The sequence below is a fragment of the Desmodus rotundus genome, chromosome 5 (genome assembly GCF_022682495.2).
Source record: "Desmodus rotundus isolate HL8 chromosome 5, HLdesRot8A.1, whole genome shotgun sequence".
In the NCBI taxonomy this organism is placed as follows: domain Eukaryota; kingdom Metazoa; phylum Chordata; class Mammalia; order Chiroptera; family Phyllostomidae; genus Desmodus; species Desmodus rotundus.
Genome location: NC_071391.1, coordinates 7,133,554 through 7,150,809, shown reverse-complemented (window position 1 = coordinate 7,150,809; position 17,256 = coordinate 7,133,554). Strand labels below are relative to the sequence as shown.

The following is a 17,256-nucleotide window of genomic DNA, read 5'->3' as shown; positions in this document are numbered from 1 at the left end:
CAAGTTGAGACCAGCGTGTGCTCTGGGTGAAATGCTTGGCTAAAGAGGATGTTGAGAAGAAGGCAGACCCTCCTTAGGTCATGGGCGGGGAGTGACCGGAGAGGGAACTCTGAGACTGAAGGCTGAGGGATGAGAAGGAACCAACCATGCAAAGGCGAGGCAGAGCATTCCAGCCAGTGGGAACGGTGGTGAGCCATGGGGAAGCCCGAGGGAAGAAAGCCTTGAGTGTTGTGGGGACCACAAGGAAGCCAGCGAGGCTGAAGGGAAGGAAGTGACGAGGAAGAGGAAAGCCAGTCGAAGCTGAGATCTACTGTAGAACCTTGGGGTTTTGTTTTAAGATTTTATTTATTTATTTTTAGAGAGAGGGGAAGGGAGAGGGAGAGAGGGAAACATCAATTGGTTGCCTGTCACATGCCCCCAACTGGGGACCTGGCCTGCAACCCAGGCATGTGCCCTGACCGGGAATCGAACCGGGGCCCTTCAGTTTGTGGGACAACACCCAACCCATGAGCCACACTGGTGGGGGCCAATGTAGAACCTTGTAAGCCATGGGATGGCGGTGTAGTTGGAAGTCATTAGGTAAAGGAGTAACAATCAAATCGGTGTTCCTAAAAGACACCTGGGGCTGGAATTTGGAGCCGGGGTGGAAGAGGGGAGGCAGTGTGGATTCAGCCACCCAGGTGAGAGGTGGGGGTGGCTCAACCTAGGAAGGTGGCAGTGCAGGTGGCGAAAGGTGATGTGTTCCTGAGGCAGAAATGGTGGGACTTACTGAGGAGTGGGCTACAAGGGGTGAGGAGGAGGGAGGCATCAGGCAGGGTGCTCCGATTTTCTAGCTTGAACACAAGAGTGAGTAGTACCACTGACCAAGACGGGGACACAAGTTCGGGAGCGAGGGGGCCAAACCATTTTTGGAGTTCCATTTCAGAAATATTGTGTTGGCCATGCCTGAGGGACATCCAAGTGGAAAGGGAGCAAGGGACAGGGAAGCAGTCAGGGCTGGGGCTCAGGGAGCTGGGAGCTGGGTGGCTGTCAGCCCAGACAAGGCAAGTAAAGCCCCGGGAAGGAAGGGGATGGACCATGCGCAGCACCCTGCAAGGGACCGGAGCACAGCCACGAGGCTGTTCAAGTTAGAAAGAGTGTGTATTGTTCACTCCCCCTCTCTTCTCCTCACGGTGTCAGACGGTCACCTCCTGTCAGTCCTAAATCCAAAATACCTCCTAAAACTGCCCTCACTCTCCATTCCCACGGCTGGGGCCCTTCCATCCTTTGCCTAGTCCCCCTGCAAGTAGTCGCCAGTCTCCCCTTGCCCCAGCCCAGCCAGAGCAAAACCAAGACCAGGGAGTGCGGGAAGCAACCACAGAGAAGCAGCTTGTGGAGCCCCGCCGGGAGGGAGCAGGGTCACCCTGACCTGAGCTGGAGAGGCCTCCATGACAGAGCTAGAACCGGGTACCCACACTGGTAACCACAACAACAGGGGAAGATACAGGAAGCCGCCTGTACAGCACCCTGCTTTGAGGGGGTGGCTTCATTCTCCCAGCTTACTCAAGCGGCCGTGTGGTTTCCAAAGTAAAGGTACCACCCAATACCTGGTGTGCTGGGGGGGCACTCTCCAAAACAGATAATAGCAACAATCACAAACAGAGACGTGGCTGGCATTTACTGAGCACTTCCACTGTGCCAGGCACTTGGGATACGTTCCCCGGTGGAGTAAAACCACCCTGTGGTGTAGCCGTGACAGTGAGGCCACTGAGGTGCAGGGAGGCTGCAGAGCCAGCTGTTCACAGTGAGGGCTTTGCAGCCAAAGGCTGTGGGTCTGTCCCAGCCCTGCTGCTACAGGACTGGGCTTTGTGGCCTTGCCCAGCCTTACGTGTAAAATGGGATTAAATGAGATAGCTCACACAAAGCATTTAGCTAAACCTATCACAAGGGAAGTGCTCAGTACTACCATCCAGATTATGCTGGAAAAACAAAGTCAGCCCTGAGGGGCGTGGCCCCATAGGCTGGGCGTGGCCCCTCCAAGCCATTCCTGTCAGGGCGCTGGCCTGGGCTTCAGCCCGGTGCCCGGTGGGGGCACCTGCAAGAGGCAACAGGGTTGGTACTGATGTTTCTCTCACACAGGGATGTTTCTCTCCCTCTCTTTCTCCCTCCCTTCCTCTCTCTCTAAAAATAAGTAAATAAAATATTTTTTAAATAAAAACAAAAGTCAGCTAGTGTCATCTTCCTGTAAGAAAACTTCTGGTCCCTCTGATGGGGGACTCAAATGTTGGGAAAACTTCAGTTTCAGGTGATAGCTAATAAGTGCAGTAATCAATGTATGTAAAAAGCTATTGTTCCAGGAACTGAAGGTAGGACCTGCCAGGAGACCATCGCAGTCCTAACCCTTTGTGCCTCAGGAGGCCTGCAAGCCCCGAAGATGGTATCTGAGCCCTTGTGCTCCAGGGTGAGACGCCCACCACCCAGGACACAGAGGAAAGAATGCTGCAGCTTTTATCTGATGAACTTTTTCCCTGAATTCCAATCCCCTTACCTACACTTTTCTTCTCTTTATAAAAAGGGTCAGTTGAAAATGGAGCTTAAGACAGTTTGTTAGGATACAAACAGTTTCAGCTCCCACCCCCCAAGAATAAGGACGCCCTGGTCCCACAGGTGGCCCACCCACGCTCGCTCCTCCTCTAGCCACCCAGTGCCACTCACTTCCTGAACAGACTCTGGGTCCTTACACCTCCTGAGCCTCTGCTCTTGCTGTACCTGTGCCCAGAACAGGCAGGAGATGGGCAGTTGTTGGCGGAGAGGCCCAAGAGCCACGGGCCGCAGGCCTGTGGGACTTTGCTGACTGGGACACCTCTCTCTCTTATTTGCATTCCAGGCGCCTAGCTCAGCAGCACTCAGTGGATGTTAACTGAAGTACAGTCAAAAGCTCATTGCATTTTTCTAAATCGGTCATGGGGAAGGTTGGCGGAGAGCCCAGTTCAAGATCCCAGGAAGAGCCAACATCTCGGGCTGGCCCTTTCTACCAGGGCTCAGTGGAATCACCTCCATGTGCCAAGGACAGGTCTCAATGCACCTCTCCTCCACCAAAACTTCACAACAATCGCGGGGGCAAGACTTCATTTGAAAGCAAGCCCAGGGCCAAATGCCTCATCAGAAAAAAGGCTGTCCTCCACCCCCACCTGCCTGTTGTTTTTCCCAGAGCCCTCCCCAGCCCCAGATGCTCACCCTGTGCCATCCCAGGTTCCTGCCCAGCCAGCCACGTGACCGGACAGCTGCTGGATTGGAGTGGTTGCCTCTTAACGATTCCCTCGGAGACCAAAAGCCTTTAGTCTCAAAAAAAAATTAATCTCACGGGGTGGATGGCACTTCAAGTCCTATGACAGGTCCATAGCAATATATTCTCTCTGTTTTTTTAAAGATTTTATTATTAGAGAGGGGAAGGGAGGGAGAAAGGGAGAGAAACATTGATGTGCGAGAGAAACATTGATCAGTTGCCTCTGGCATGCACCCTGACCGGGGACCGAAGCCACATCCTAGACTTGTACCCTGAGCAGGAATTGAACCAGTGAACTTTCAGTTTGCTGGACAACACCCAACCCGTGGAGCCACACCAGCCAGGGCAGTAATATGTTCTTTATTATTATTATTATTGTTGATCTTTTTCAGTTGTCCCGATTTTCCCCCCATTGCTCTCTCCTGCCCTGCCCGCCCCCACCTCCCACCACCCCACAGTCAGTCCCCACCCTGTTGTCAATGTCCAGGGGTCGTTTATCCACATCCCTGAACTGGACCCTTCCCTTTCTTTCTCCCGTTCCCCTCTGGTCACCGTCAGCCTCGTCCTTGTTTCCATGCCTCTGGGTTGATCTTGCTCATTTGTTTGTTTTGTTCCTTAGGTTCCTAGAGGTCTGTGGGCAGATCAGCAACCCACTCCAAACAGAAATAACAATGACAGACAACTGAGTACTTGACTGAGTGGTTCCCGCAGGTCCGCGTTTCACCTTTATAATCTCATCTTATCCTTACCAGGGCACTGTGAAAAGTGGGGGCTTTAATGTCCCCACTTTTAGCAAGGGGAAAACCAAGGCCAAGGAACAGCACTTCATAAATGGGGGAGCCGAATGGGATGCCGGCAGCCCCGCTCTGGCGCCTGATGACCACTGTCACCCCTGATGCCCTCAGTCTAGGGGAAACCGCCCCACTCAACTCCATTTGGGCTGAGGAAGTTGAATGAATGATAATAAGAAGGATTAGCCCTAATTTTTTGAGTACTTAATGTGAGTGAGGCACACAACTCAGACATGAGGGAACAGCGGCTTGAAAACCACCCCGGAGACCCAGCTAGTCAACAGCAGAGCCGGGATTTGATGCAGGACTTGAACTTGGCACTGCGCCACCGCCTGCTAAGAAGGTTACAGTCTGGTGTCCATAGGAGTTGAGAAAGCTCTCAGGGGTGGGGGGCTCTGTTCACCTGGAGGACAGGGTAACTTGAGGAGACCCTGGAGGTAGGAGGTGTAGCCTGAACCCTAGGTCTGGCCTGAGGGGCTCTGCTCCAGGGACACATCTCAGGGAAAAGGCCGCGTCTACACATGTTTGGTGGGTGCACAGCCAGGAACTCCTAGTTAATTCTGAGGCTGCCACAGACGTGTGAAAGAATACCATCTTCAACCCCAGCCACCTCAGGATGGCTGAGGACAGAGACATTATCAAAACCAAACCGTTGAGATAACAACACGAGATGTGAACAAGAAGCTGAAACCCAGATGGCCCGGAGATGAAGGTGAAGGACGTGGAATGTTTCATGGTGAAAGCGGAACCGCTGACCCTCACTCCAGCAACGTTCGCCCAGGATGCCCCCCTTGGGACCGCTCCTTCAGCCAAAATCACAGCAAAATGAGGGGTAAAGAGATGCCTAGGCTTTCAGGGTCTGCGGGGACAGATCTGCCAGGAAAACGGGGAGATCCACAAAGGAGCTCAGGAAGACCCTTGTAGAGGAGAACAGAAGAGGGAGAGGGGGAGGGGTGGGGAGGGGATGGGGAAAGAAACTGAGGGGCCTTCACAAGCTCATTTTGGGATTGAAAGCAAATTGAAATCCCAAGCTGTGCTCTGGTCTGGTTCACTTTTTCTTTTTAATTTATTTATTTTTAGAGAGGGGAAGGGAGGAAGAGGGAGAGAAACATCAGTGTGTGGTTTCCTCTCGTACACCCCCTACTGGGGACCTGGCCTGCAACCCAGGCATGGGCCCAAAACTGGGAACTGAACCGGCAACCCTTTGATTTGCAGGCCAGCACTCAATCCACTGAGCCACACCATCCAGGGTCTGGTTCTTAAAAGGCTCCACACCCTGGCCACCTGGTTCTCTGCTGAAGTCTCAGATTTGCGTTTTATAAGGAAATGCATCCACTAGGTCTACCAGAAGGCCCTAGATGGCCTGAAGCCTACATGGAACACTTACCACATTGGGCCCCTTCGAGGTGTTTCCTGACCCACTGCAGGGAAACAAGAGTCTCATGGACCTTAAAGGGCTGGGCCAGGGGTCGGTCCAGTGCTGCCTCTCAGCCTTGGCTTTTGTTTTGCCCCCACAATCCGCAGGAATGTGACCCTCATGTCTCTTCTAGAGCCCCCACCTGCTCGTTCCCTTCACTATTTCCCACGCTCACCTCCTCATGGCGCCCAGGTTGCGGATCGCACCCATACCCGCCAGGCTGGGGCCAAGGCAAACCCAGCAATCAGCTGTATAACTAGACACACCGTACCCAGTGCCATGGCCAAGTGCAATGGGATGGGCTGCCTGGGCAGCCACAGCATGGCCCACTCTTCCCAGTCATGCTTGGGCCCCACTTTCGTTTCTGGCTCCCTAAGGAGGGCCTTTGCTGTCTAATCCTCAAAGGTCCTGGCCCTGAGGTTGGCCCCTGTTAGGGTCTGAACTATGCCTAAGAATTCATATGTTAAAACTCGCACTGCCGTCACTTCAGAATGAGGCTGTATTTAAAGGTAGGGTCTTTAAAGAAGTGATTAAGTTACAGTGAGGTCATTAGGGTGCTCCAATCCAGTATGGCTGGTGTCCTCACAAGAAGAGGCAAGTCAGACACCAGGATGCAGGCACACAGAGCAGGGACTACAAGAGGACACAGCGAGAAGGCGGACATCTGCAAGCCAAGGACAAAGGCCTCAGAAGAATCCAAACCCGCCCATGCCTTAATCTGGGACTTCCAGCCTCCAGAACCATGAGGAAATAATGTTCTGTTGTTGAAGCTACCCGGTCTGTGGTATTTCGTTATAGTAGTCCTAGCAAGCCCTGGCTGGTGTGGTTCAGTGAATTGAGTACCAGCCTCCGAACCAAGAGGTCACCAGTTCGATTCCCAGTCAGGGCATGTGCCTGGGTTGAGGGCTGGGTCCCCAGTTGGAGGCGAGCAAGAGACAACCAATCCACGAATCTCTCACACATTGATGTTTCCCTCCCTCCCTTTCCCTCTCTCTAAAAGTAAATAAATAGCAGTCCTAGCAAATTAGTGTCACTGCTGGCCTTGGCTACTTTCTGTCAATAATAATCGTAAGAGTTAACCTTTGCTACGTGCCAGGGACTGGGCTAAGCAGTCTACATGTTCATGTCATTCAATTCTCCTGACAACACAGGGAAGACTATTACCCCTTTTTACAAATGGAAAAATGCAGGCTAAGAGAGGTTAACGACTTGCCCAAGGTCACCCAGCTGATAAGCAGGACAGGATTTCAACACAGGCAGGCCAGCTCCCGAGCCGGTGCTCTCAGCCATCACACCACACTAGCAGGGATGCTGGGACCCCGGTCCCGGGAAGGCCCCTGCTATGGACTGAATGTTTGTGTCGCCCCGCTTCCAGCCTCCAAAACTACGAGAAACAAAGTTTTGTTGGTAAGCCACGCAGGCTATGGTATTGTTACAGTGGCCGGATAGACGAAGGCAGCCCGCTAGGCCAGGCCTCACGGCGGCTGGCAGAGCCTGATGCAGACCCCTGGCCAGCTGTGAGACGGTTCCAGCTACCACGGAGGCAGACCACCCTCAGGGTGCCATGTCGAGTCCTGTGGCCCCCGTCCCTCAGCCCCCGTCCCACCTCGTCTGAAGGCCTGTGGAGCCGTCAGTCCATTCCTCTCCCCTCTGAGGGACGCCTCTGTCCCTTTGCATTTTGGCAGCCACAGCCAGTGAATAAGCAAGCCCTTAATGGGCCCCCTCCAGGTGCTGTTCATGTGGCCCCTGTAACGAAGCGCTCTTGCTCACCGATTCACCTTAGAAAAAGGCTTAGCTCATCAGCACAGAAATGACAGCTACCTACCAAGAGTAAGAGTAGGACAGCTTCCTCACCTCCCTGCCGGAAGGTCAAAGCAATGGGCCTGAGACATTGTCCCCCTTGGTCTCCTCATCAGAGAGGCCACTCGGTGCAGCAGAAAGAGCAGGGTGGTTCGGAGACAAGAGCCTGATGTTAGCCGCAGGGAATGGCCCCTGCAGGCCCCCTGCGGATGAAGGCCGAGTCCACACTGTAAGAGACAAGCATCGAGCTCCGTGAGCCCTGGAGGACCTGGAGGAGCACAGAGCCTCACTGTATTCTCTGTGTAGCCAAGTCACTTCCCGGCGTGGCTGCACCTGCCTGGGTCAGAATCTCCGAGAGGGCGTGAGCTGGCTCTGCTTCCTCCACTGCTCCAAGCACAGCGTCTCTCAAGGTGTGGCACCTGATCCACCTGCCCCAGACTCACCTGGGGGCCTTCATTAAGTGCAAATTCTTAGTTCCCACTCCAGATCTACTGAATCTGACTCTCTGGGGTGGGGCCCAGGACTCTGCATCTGTTGAGCCTCCCCCCCCCCCCCCCGCCCCGCCATGACGTTGAGGTTCACTGGCTCCTTTACTTAACCATGGCCCGTCCCATTAAGGAAGTTGTCCGGGCCCTGATGTGGAACACTGCTGGGGAACCAACCACCTGGTAGGGACTGAGGGGTTTCCTGGGACATGGGACTTCAGTGGGAAAACCAGGACAGTCCAGGACAAACTGGGGTGGCAGGTTATGCACGCCCCAAGGCTCACAGGTGAGAGAGATTGTCTCCAAAGTGGTCCTACTCGGTGTTGAAATGGTATTGGAATGCACCGCAAATGTACTCAGAGCTGAAGTGGGCGTGGGTGATGATCTGGGATTTCACAACACTTCAAAGGAAAAAATGAAGTCAGACAACAAGGAACTGATTCAGGGACTCTGGAGAAAAGTCCAGCTTCCCCCCCCCCCAACCCCCGCCACCCAAACCTACTATGGCCACCCACCCTGTGCCTGCCCTGAGCTGACTGCTCCCCTCGGGACCAGTGGGGTCACCCCAGGGTAGAAGGAGATCAGGAAAATCACGGGGTATCAGACCAGAAAGGCTCCTGGAGATCAAGCAGGCCTGGTCCCTCCCTCGTTGCTCAGCTGAGAAAACTAGGTCCCGAAGGGCCAAGGGACGGGAAGGGTCACACGGCTAGCCAGCCAAAAGGAGACTCCAGCCCTCCTGACCTCCGTATAGTTCGACACAAGCCCTTCTGCTGGGCAAAAATTCCAAGAGCAGAGCGAGAAACCAAAAATATTCCCTGGGGGGAGGAGGAGGCTAGGCGCATAGACGGGTCAGAGCAAAAGAGTGCCCAAGGGCTGAGGGAGTCCTAACCCCTGCACGTCACGGGTGAGGAAACGGAGACTCACAGAGGTCAAATCTACTTCCTGGGCCACACACAGGAAACCGCTCTTGCAGGTCACCAAAGGCCTGTCCACCATGGCTACAGAAGTGGGCACTGCCCACAGCTCTGAAGACCTGCTGTGTCTGTGTCAGACACAACTCTGCTGTGTCTGAAGTGAGAGACTCTGGTGACAGTGTCCAGCAGAAAGGTGGGACTAGGGCACCAGCAGCTGGAACTGGAGACCTGGACCCACAGACACGCAGCCAGGGGGGCGCTTTCCCAGAGAGAGAGTCGTCATGCTAGGCAGGGGTTACTCGGGAACAGGGGCGTGACTTTCACCTCTGACTTTAAACAGTTTTTAGTTGTATAAAATAAAAGAAGGCGAAGGGAGTAGCCAAAGAAAGACGCTTGGACACAGACAACAACGAGGGGACGGCCTGAGTGAGGGTGGGGAGGGGTTGGGTGGGGGCGGGCAAAGGGAGAAAAAGTAGGGACAACTGTAATAGCATAAATAATAAAATATCATTTTTTTAAAAAAGGAAACTAGGTAAAGCCACAAAAAGAAAAATAATAATAATTGAAAAGAATTTGGTTTTTTGATATCTCTATAAAATGATAAAAAAAAACAAAACAAAAAAACCTTTCTTTGGAGGATAAGGAGCACAGAGCCGGAGGCCAAGCCCCGAGCTTTGGCAGCAGAGACAGCGTCTGCACCACAGGGGAGCCGGACCCCTCGCAGCCCTTTTGTGAACATTCAGATAAAGGATCTGTCACACTGAATCGCGAAGGACAACACCTCAGGCCCGCAGAACTAACTTCTAAAAAATATTCTGCGTTCTCCCTAACTGAGAATCCGAAAACATTCCCTCCAAGTTAGAGCCCACGGCAAAACGGGAATAATCTTCCAGGAATTGCTCTCTGTGCTCGGCCCTGGCCCAGCCGATCCCTTAGGGAACGAGTGAGTCATTTTATAGAGCAGAATTTCCTGAATCGCTGAAGGTGAAACCTTGAAGTGACAGACATTTAAACTTTTAAATAGAAGTGTCTCTAAAACGGTCTTTCCCCTCCTGCCTTCTCAAAGGGAGCGTGGTCATGTGGAGGCGGCAGCCTAGGGCTGGCCGGCGCCGTGGGAACTGCTCTGATTTCAGGGTCTTGCATTCAACACTCTCCCTCTCCCACCACAATCCCGGGTCCCTGCCCTGCCACCTTCTCACGCTGCACAGCCACCACCCTGCCCTCCGTGTCACATCACCTCTGGTGGCTAGTCAGCACCTCAGCCCTCCCGGCCACAGATACCGAAAGCTCAGTGGCCACGCCCTGTGGCTCAGCAGTTTTCTGTCCCTGTGGATTAGAGCTACAGGACTGGAAACTAGGGAAGAGCCACAGAATCACGCAGCAAATCATCACAGCAACACAGGCATACGACACACAATACTTCCGCTTACTGGTGTGATGAGGTCCTGAAGTGGCCAGCACAGGCCGTCTTAGCCACATTTTTTACGACATGTACAGGTTGAATGAGCTTCAGAAGATCACCTGGCCCACACACAGTAGGTAGATAATTTGAATTTAGGCCTTCAAACTCCAAATCCACACACGTGGCTGCTCTTCAGTCATCTACTTTGATTAAATATCTGTTATCTAAAATCTGCCAAATGAACGGGCAGGATAGCTAACACTCGGCGATCCAGCTGAACTCCTGTAACATGGAGATCAGCAGAATCAAGCCTGGCAATGACCTTTCATTTCCATCAGGGTTACACTGTTGCTTGGGCAAATCACTGTCACTGCTACTTGCAGAGAAGTGTTGGGTGTCAGTGAGCCACAGAGGTGTCGCTGCAGGACGTGAAAGGAAGGGTGACGTGGTCACAAAGGGTTTGGACGACATGACTGAGAATTGTGATCATTTCCAGGGGTGTCCAGCCTTTTGGCATCTCTGGGCCACACTGGAGGAAGAAGAGTTGTTTTGGGCCACACAGTAAATACATTGTGACACATATTCACAAAAACAAATCTCATACTGCTTTAAGTAAATTTACGATTTTGTGTTGGGTCGAATTCATAGCCGTCCTGGGCCACACGCGGCCCACGGGCTGCAGGTTGGACACCTCTGAATTTTAAACAGAGGCTACTAAGCAAAGTAACAGTATAACTAAGATAAGGAAGCACTTACACTATGAGGGGTAATAAACTCTTTACAGACGACATGTCTGTTCATTGTGGATCCCAAGTTTCCTTTCAAAAGACCCGGTTCACCTGGTGGTTGTGCAAAGCCTGAGTCCTTTCTCACAACCTTGTTCAATGCACTTATAGTGTATCCTTGAAATTAATACAATCGCATTTCTTTACAAGAAAATATGTATCGTGCCATCAAACGTTTGCAGTGACCTCATCAGAAAGCATATGCTATAAACACCTTAAACTCTCAGCGCCTCCGGTCTCCACCACGGCTCGCCCCGCATTCCAAACATTCATCTTGGAACACGCAAGCCTTCTGACACTGAGGAAAGAATGTCAGAAGCAGCGATGGGTTTGAGAAAGAGAGGGGGACACTCGCTCGGGCAGTTCCCGGAGTGCCCTGCGAAGTCGTGCCACGGCGCCTTTCATCCACACACGCACAGTGGCCCAATTTGCCACTTTCCCTGTGAGATTGCTGCTTACGGTTCACTCCCTTGAAGTTCAGTTCAACTCAGCAAATGCTTCCTGAAGCCTGAGCTCGGGTCAGACCCAGCGTCGGTGCCAAGGGCTCAAAGATAAGACACACCACATGGTCCCTGCCCTCCAGAACCTTCTTCCACTGGGGGACAACTATGTGCATTATATTGGTTATATTGGGATTACATTCACATGACCAGCCCATAATAAGAGCTATGGTTGAGGGAACTGGGTGGGAAAAGGAACAGGTCACTCCAGAGAGGGAGACAGGGTAGGGACAGAGAAGGTGACACGTGAAACCACTTGAGTTCACAAAGTGGACGGCACAGGGAAAGCAGGATGCGCAGTTCCTCCAGGTGTGAGTGCTGGATCCAAAACCAAAAACAGCGTGGAAAAGCCTATGGGGCTTACAGAATGACTCCCATAAGTAGAGCTCTGGTTCCCAGCTGCCCAACCCACAGAAAGAGCGAAGTGAAAAACACAGCTAACGAAACCGTCCAATTGCCTTGTCCCACAGCCACAGAAAGAGGCTTGAGTGCTGAGCGAAGGGTCCCATGGGTGGCCGTCCCAGGTGGGCACGGTCAGTAATTTTGTGAAAGGCCATGCACATCAGGTCCTCGTCCCCTGCCAAGCCTCGCCTCTCATCTCTTTATTCTTTCAGGGAATAAACAAAACTTCTAAAGAGCCGACTTGTGCACCATAATCCTGTGCTTACCCAGCTGGTGGACTCAACAGAATACACAGAGGACACCAGATGCTGCTGCACTTCCTCCAGACCTAACCCGCCCTGCCCTCCACCCCGGTGTCTCCTCCACCTGGGGTCAACCATGGCCAGCTAAAAGAATGTCCGATCTCATTTGCACCAACACAGGGAAAGGATCTGGGGGGACTTTTGTTGGGCAAGAGCTTCAGCCTCCTGCAGTCACAGAGAAGAGGACAGGGGAGCGGGTCCTGGCACCCTGGGTTGGTGACAGGCCCGGCAGGAGAGCTTTCTGCCCGCACACACAGTCCACCCAACCGGAGAGCAGAGGTTCTCCATGGCGACATGTGAAACGTTTGCACTGGATAAGTTCTCGGTTGTGAGAGGCCACCCTGTACGTGGTAGCGTGTTCAGCAGCATCCCCGGTATCTTAGGCGGTTCCAGCTGCTATGACAAAAGTGTCATAGACGGGGTGGCTTGCACTCCAGAAAGCTATCTCACAGTTCTGGAGGCTGGAAGTCTGAGATCAGATCTAGCTCCATCCCACAGAGAAAAAAAATGAAGGACCTCATAAAGGTGAAAAGGTGGCTTACTTCTAACTTTCTGACACAGAGGAAACTTGCAGCTCAAGTCGGAAGAGGCAACATCATCTTTTATTCATAAATGTGTAACTTGCCAATGTAATGTAATGTGCAAACTCACGTTTGCCTGGCTACCCCAGTCTGGGCTTAATGTTGGGGTCATTTTGACAGTAATAACGGGGATGTCATTGACTCTTGCCTTGGATGACTATGAGAGGGTCCCAGCCTTTTCCAAAACCTATCCCTTGAACACACACACACACACACACACAATTACTCCTGAAGTCCTCACACAGCTGCTCACGTCTGAGTCCTCCTGTGTCCTCCGAAGCAGATGCAATCTGCTCCCACAGGTCTGCCACGATTTCTTTCTCAGCGTCTGCCTTCGTGGATGGCCACCACCCACACCCCATTGTTCCCTGAGCTGCCTGAAGACGTCACTACTGCCCCCAGATCCCCACACCAGCCCCTGCCTCAGATGCCAGATCGCTGCCTGCCTCACGGCAGGGCTGCACCTCCTCCCCAACCACCACCTGCGAGGGCACCACCACTCTGCCGGGCATGGTGTCATCCCAGGCACTGCACTGTGGTGACTGTGCATGAAGGGCCAAAGCCACACTGTATTTCCTGGGTTCTCAATGCTCCAAAGACACCCCACCTTCCATGCCCAGGTGGGCAAGACACCTCTCTCTCTGCCTCTGGAGGACAAGCACAAAAGTACCATCTCTTGTTCCCATTGCCTTACAGAGACTGTGGTCAAACCACCCTTCCCCGGTATGACTCGGAGCCCCTCGTCTCCACAGGACTCCAGGCAGGACCCCGGGAGCTGTCCCACATCAGGCTGCGTGTAACTTGATCAGAACCATCCTGGCCCTCCACTGGCTGAGCCTGAATCTGCCTTCCCTTGAAGGAACTTACCTACCAGGAACCCCTCCATTCCAGAAGCTGCTCCACACCCCAAAAAGACACGCCCAAAACCCAGCGACCCCCACCCCATGCCCACACACACTGCCAACGCTGTCTGTACACCTGAGGCTGGCTGGCCTGGGCCTCCTTTCGAAGCCTCTATCACATTCTTGTGGGGTGGCAGGTGGAGTTGGAGCAAGTCACACCCACCAGACGCCTCTGTGAGTGAGAATGGGTACCAACTGTCTGCTTCCTCTGCGCCAAGCACTGTCTGAGCCCTTCACACAGATTCTCTCATTTAACCCTCACAACCGCCTCTGTGCTTGGCACTATTACTGTACCGTCATAAATGGGGAAAGTGAGGTGCAGAGACGGGTGAAGACCTGCGGAGGGCCAGGCAGCCCATAGGCGGCAGAGCAGGGGCATCAAGGCCTGCTGCGGGGGGGGGGGGGGGGGGGGGGTGGCCAGCAAGTGGGGGTCACCGCACGTTCACAGGTGCCATCCACGCATACCTCAGCTCCATTCAGGGACAGTTAGGAGAGAGACAACTTAATTATGAGGAAAGGGGGAGCTGAGAAAAGAAAACGGAGCATGAATAAAAAAAGGTTGACATGACAGGTGGGGGGGTGGACAGGGAGAGAAGGGCCCGTCTGCCCTTGCTCCCCGGGGTGGGATGGGCACCCTCCTTGCCAGGCTCACTCTCCACAAGGGCCCTCGAGCCAAGTGCCCCAGAAACTGAGGAAGGATCGTGTTCTGCAGTGTACAACATGCACTTTTTTGCCCAAATTTTTGAGAGAAAAATAAGGATGCGCTTTACATATGAGTAGTACTAATTCTGTGTCTATATACATGTTTTTAATTCTTTTATTTATGTTTATGCATTAAAAGTGTAACTCTAGAAAGCAATAACAATATCCATATGTTCAAAAGTAAATGCTAAAATTCCTTTAAAATATTTAAAAAGTATCTAAATATAAGTAAATAAATAATTGAGTTTAAAAAATTAAAACGAAAGATTTTTTTCCCTGAAAGTTTGGGCCCAAAACCTGGGTGCGCACTATATTTTTATACATGGCAGAATACGGTGCCTGCCATCTCCCGGTGCCTGCAACGGCTGGCTCCATATCAGACCCTTCTCTCCGCCCACAAGCCCCCTTTCCCGCATCTCCCCACCCTACTCACCCACCCCAACTTCCCACTGTTTGCCTCTAGACCTGGAGTGGGGTCGGGTTCCTGCTCCTCCTGGGTGCCTGCACTTGGGTGGGTGCGTGGGGCCCTCACCCACCGCCCACTCTGATTTTTCTCACCCTCTGTGGCTCCCCTCACTACCCCCCATCTCAAGCTGCCCCCTTCTCTGCCTTTCCCTTGTCAGCTCCTCATCCTGGCCTGCGACCACGCTCATAGACAGCCCTTCCCAGAAGTGACCAGTCTGTACAACTGTCCCTCCACCTTCCTTCCAGTCTGAGCCCTTAAGCCTTCATCAACACCCCACCCTAAGGAATACGTGCCAGAACCCAGCTACCGCCCACCCCAGGGCCCCTCTGTCACCCATCACCCTCACCTGCCCCCTCTTGCCTCTCAGCCCACACTACTCCCTGACTCACCCCAGCCCTCCCCATCCCTACCCACCAACCCCCTCAAGGCCTGTGCTGTAACCAGGGCGGCTTCCCTGCCCCCTCTCCCATCCTGTCCCGGAATTTCTCCAAGAGGGGCCCAGACCCAACATGAGGATTACCAGGGGCCCGTGTTTGAAATCCTGTGACAGTGAAATAGGCCAGGCACGAAAGAACAAATGCTCTGTGATTCCACAGATCAGAGTGGTCACGTTCATGGAGACAGAAAATAGCACGGTGGGGGCCGGGGGCAGGGGGCCGGGGGCAGGGGGCCGGGGGCAGGTGGCCGGGGCAGGGGGCAGGGCCAGGGGCGGTTAATGTGTAATGGGGACAGACTTCTAGTTTGCGGTGACGGACAAAGCTCTGGAGAGGATGGTGCGGGTGGTTCCGCAACGGTGTGACTGTGCTTGATCCACAGAAATATGCGCCTAAAAGTGGTTAAGGTGGTAGATCTTATATTATATATGCTTAACTACAATAGAAAAATAGCATTAGGACAAAATCGACAGTTTGGAAGCGGTGCCAGTAAAGCTCCCCAAGGTTTTCGTGCAGCCTCCGCGTGAGAACGGGAAACTGCTGCGGCTTCTTAGCTGTGCAACCTGCGCCTCGTCACGATGTCCTCACCTGAGAATGGACACGGCCTGGGCCTGTAGCCGCCGCTCAACAAAACGGCGTCCAGCCTGTCCACATTCACTGAGCGGCCCCCCATCCCAGGGTCCTCCCCCAGCGAACCTCAAGCCCCCGTGCTCACAGACGCAGGAGTTACCTGCCAGACATGAACACCTGGCGACATGTAAGGAAGTTCCTGACTTCTCAGAGGCTGGGGTTACCACCTGGGAAGGGGAGGAAGAGTTACAGAGGTGAAGTGCAGGGTGACATCCCAACCCAGCCCAGGGTCAAGGTGTTCCAAGGGGGTAAGGGCTGCACCAAATCCTTAAGGTCAATTGCCTTAGGGGGTAGCTGGGGCATTCCTGCCCAAAGGAGCAGCCCATGCAAAGGCCCAGGGGCCTCTGGTACTTCTGAGAAAGAGCAGGAAGAAGGCGTGGTGAGGGCTGGGGGATGTGTACCAACATCAAAGGGAAACCTGGTCAGATAGTTTCACTCAGAGGCCTCTGCATCCCCGAGGCCCTCCACATCAGCATCACTTCCAGCTGCCTCTGCTCTGGGGAATTTTCCCCTAGAGAAGAGGGTTATCTTAGAGCACAAAGCACTTGGCCACATTACCTCCTCCCCCACTATTCCCTGTGGCTCCCTGGGAGGCCTCTCTCCTCCCACAGCCTCCCCCAGGCAGTAGGACCCACATTCCACTCTCCTGGGCTAGCACCCCAAGGCTGGGAGAGGCGGGCCTCCCCCACAGGCCCCCACCCAGGTAGGTACAGGTCCACTGGGCCATCTTAACCATTTTCTAGACCTCAGGAGAGCGCCGGTGGGCAAGTGCTTCTCTTTTCTCTGTTCCCGAATCGCCCGCCCCGGCCAGGCTGAGAGAAGAGAAGGGGCACACCAGGGCAGAGCCGCTCTAAAACAATACCTCCCAGGCCCCTTGGCACAGAAGTGCCTCACTAATGTCGACAGTTAAGATTACAAAGTGCACCCACTTTAGCACGTACTGTAATAAGAGAGTTGGACACATTTTTAGTAGCTTTATTTCTTGAAGAGACCAATTTACTTGAGCCGTGGGGGGCCTGTAAAGTGGTAAATGAGCCAGGAAGCCACTAAAGGGTTTTGTCAGGCCGACATTTTCGTCTCGGGTACAAGGTGGGGTGGAAGGTTGCCACACTGCCCTTGACCCTTTACTAAGGTGTCTCCCTAAGAACCTGTTGCCACGTAGAGGGGGACAGCCTGGCTCCACCCCACCAACCCAGCGCCTCTGGCCCTTCTGCCTCTGTGCGTGAAGCCACAGAATGACACCCCCATTCTCTTTCTAGAACCAGCTCTCCAAGCGGGGGATCCAGCCCTGGGTGTAATGTTGCCCTTTTCCCTGTTTTGTTTGAAACTATTCTTGACAGTATTCCAAAGTGGCTTTAGGGAATATTCATATCTCAACTTTTGTGCTTCAATAAAAGTGATGGCAAATCAGGCCAGTATCAGGGAGCAAGATCCACAGGTAGAGGGAGGAAGATGCCAGGCGGCTCTTCGGGCCTGAT

General features: G+C 53.4%; 1 protein-coding gene across 2 annotated transcripts in view; it reads right to left on the bottom strand.

Annotated features, from left to right (window-relative positions):
* The window catches only part of AHNAK (AHNAK nucleoprotein), an 80,532-nt gene that overhangs the window by 9,520 nt on the left and 53,756 nt on the right, over positions 1–17,256 (bottom strand). Inside the window, exon 6 of one of the 2 annotated variants that reach the window (XM_045183352.2) lies at positions 7,299–7,500. The exons of the other annotated variant lie outside the window; for it this stretch is intronic. Within the exon in view, the coding sequence (XP_045039287.2) occupies positions 7,343–7,500 (158 nt within the window). The 3' untranslated portion in view covers positions 7,299–7,342. The remainder of the gene's footprint in view (positions 1–7,298; positions 7,501–17,256) is intronic. 2 annotated transcript variants of the gene reach the window in all.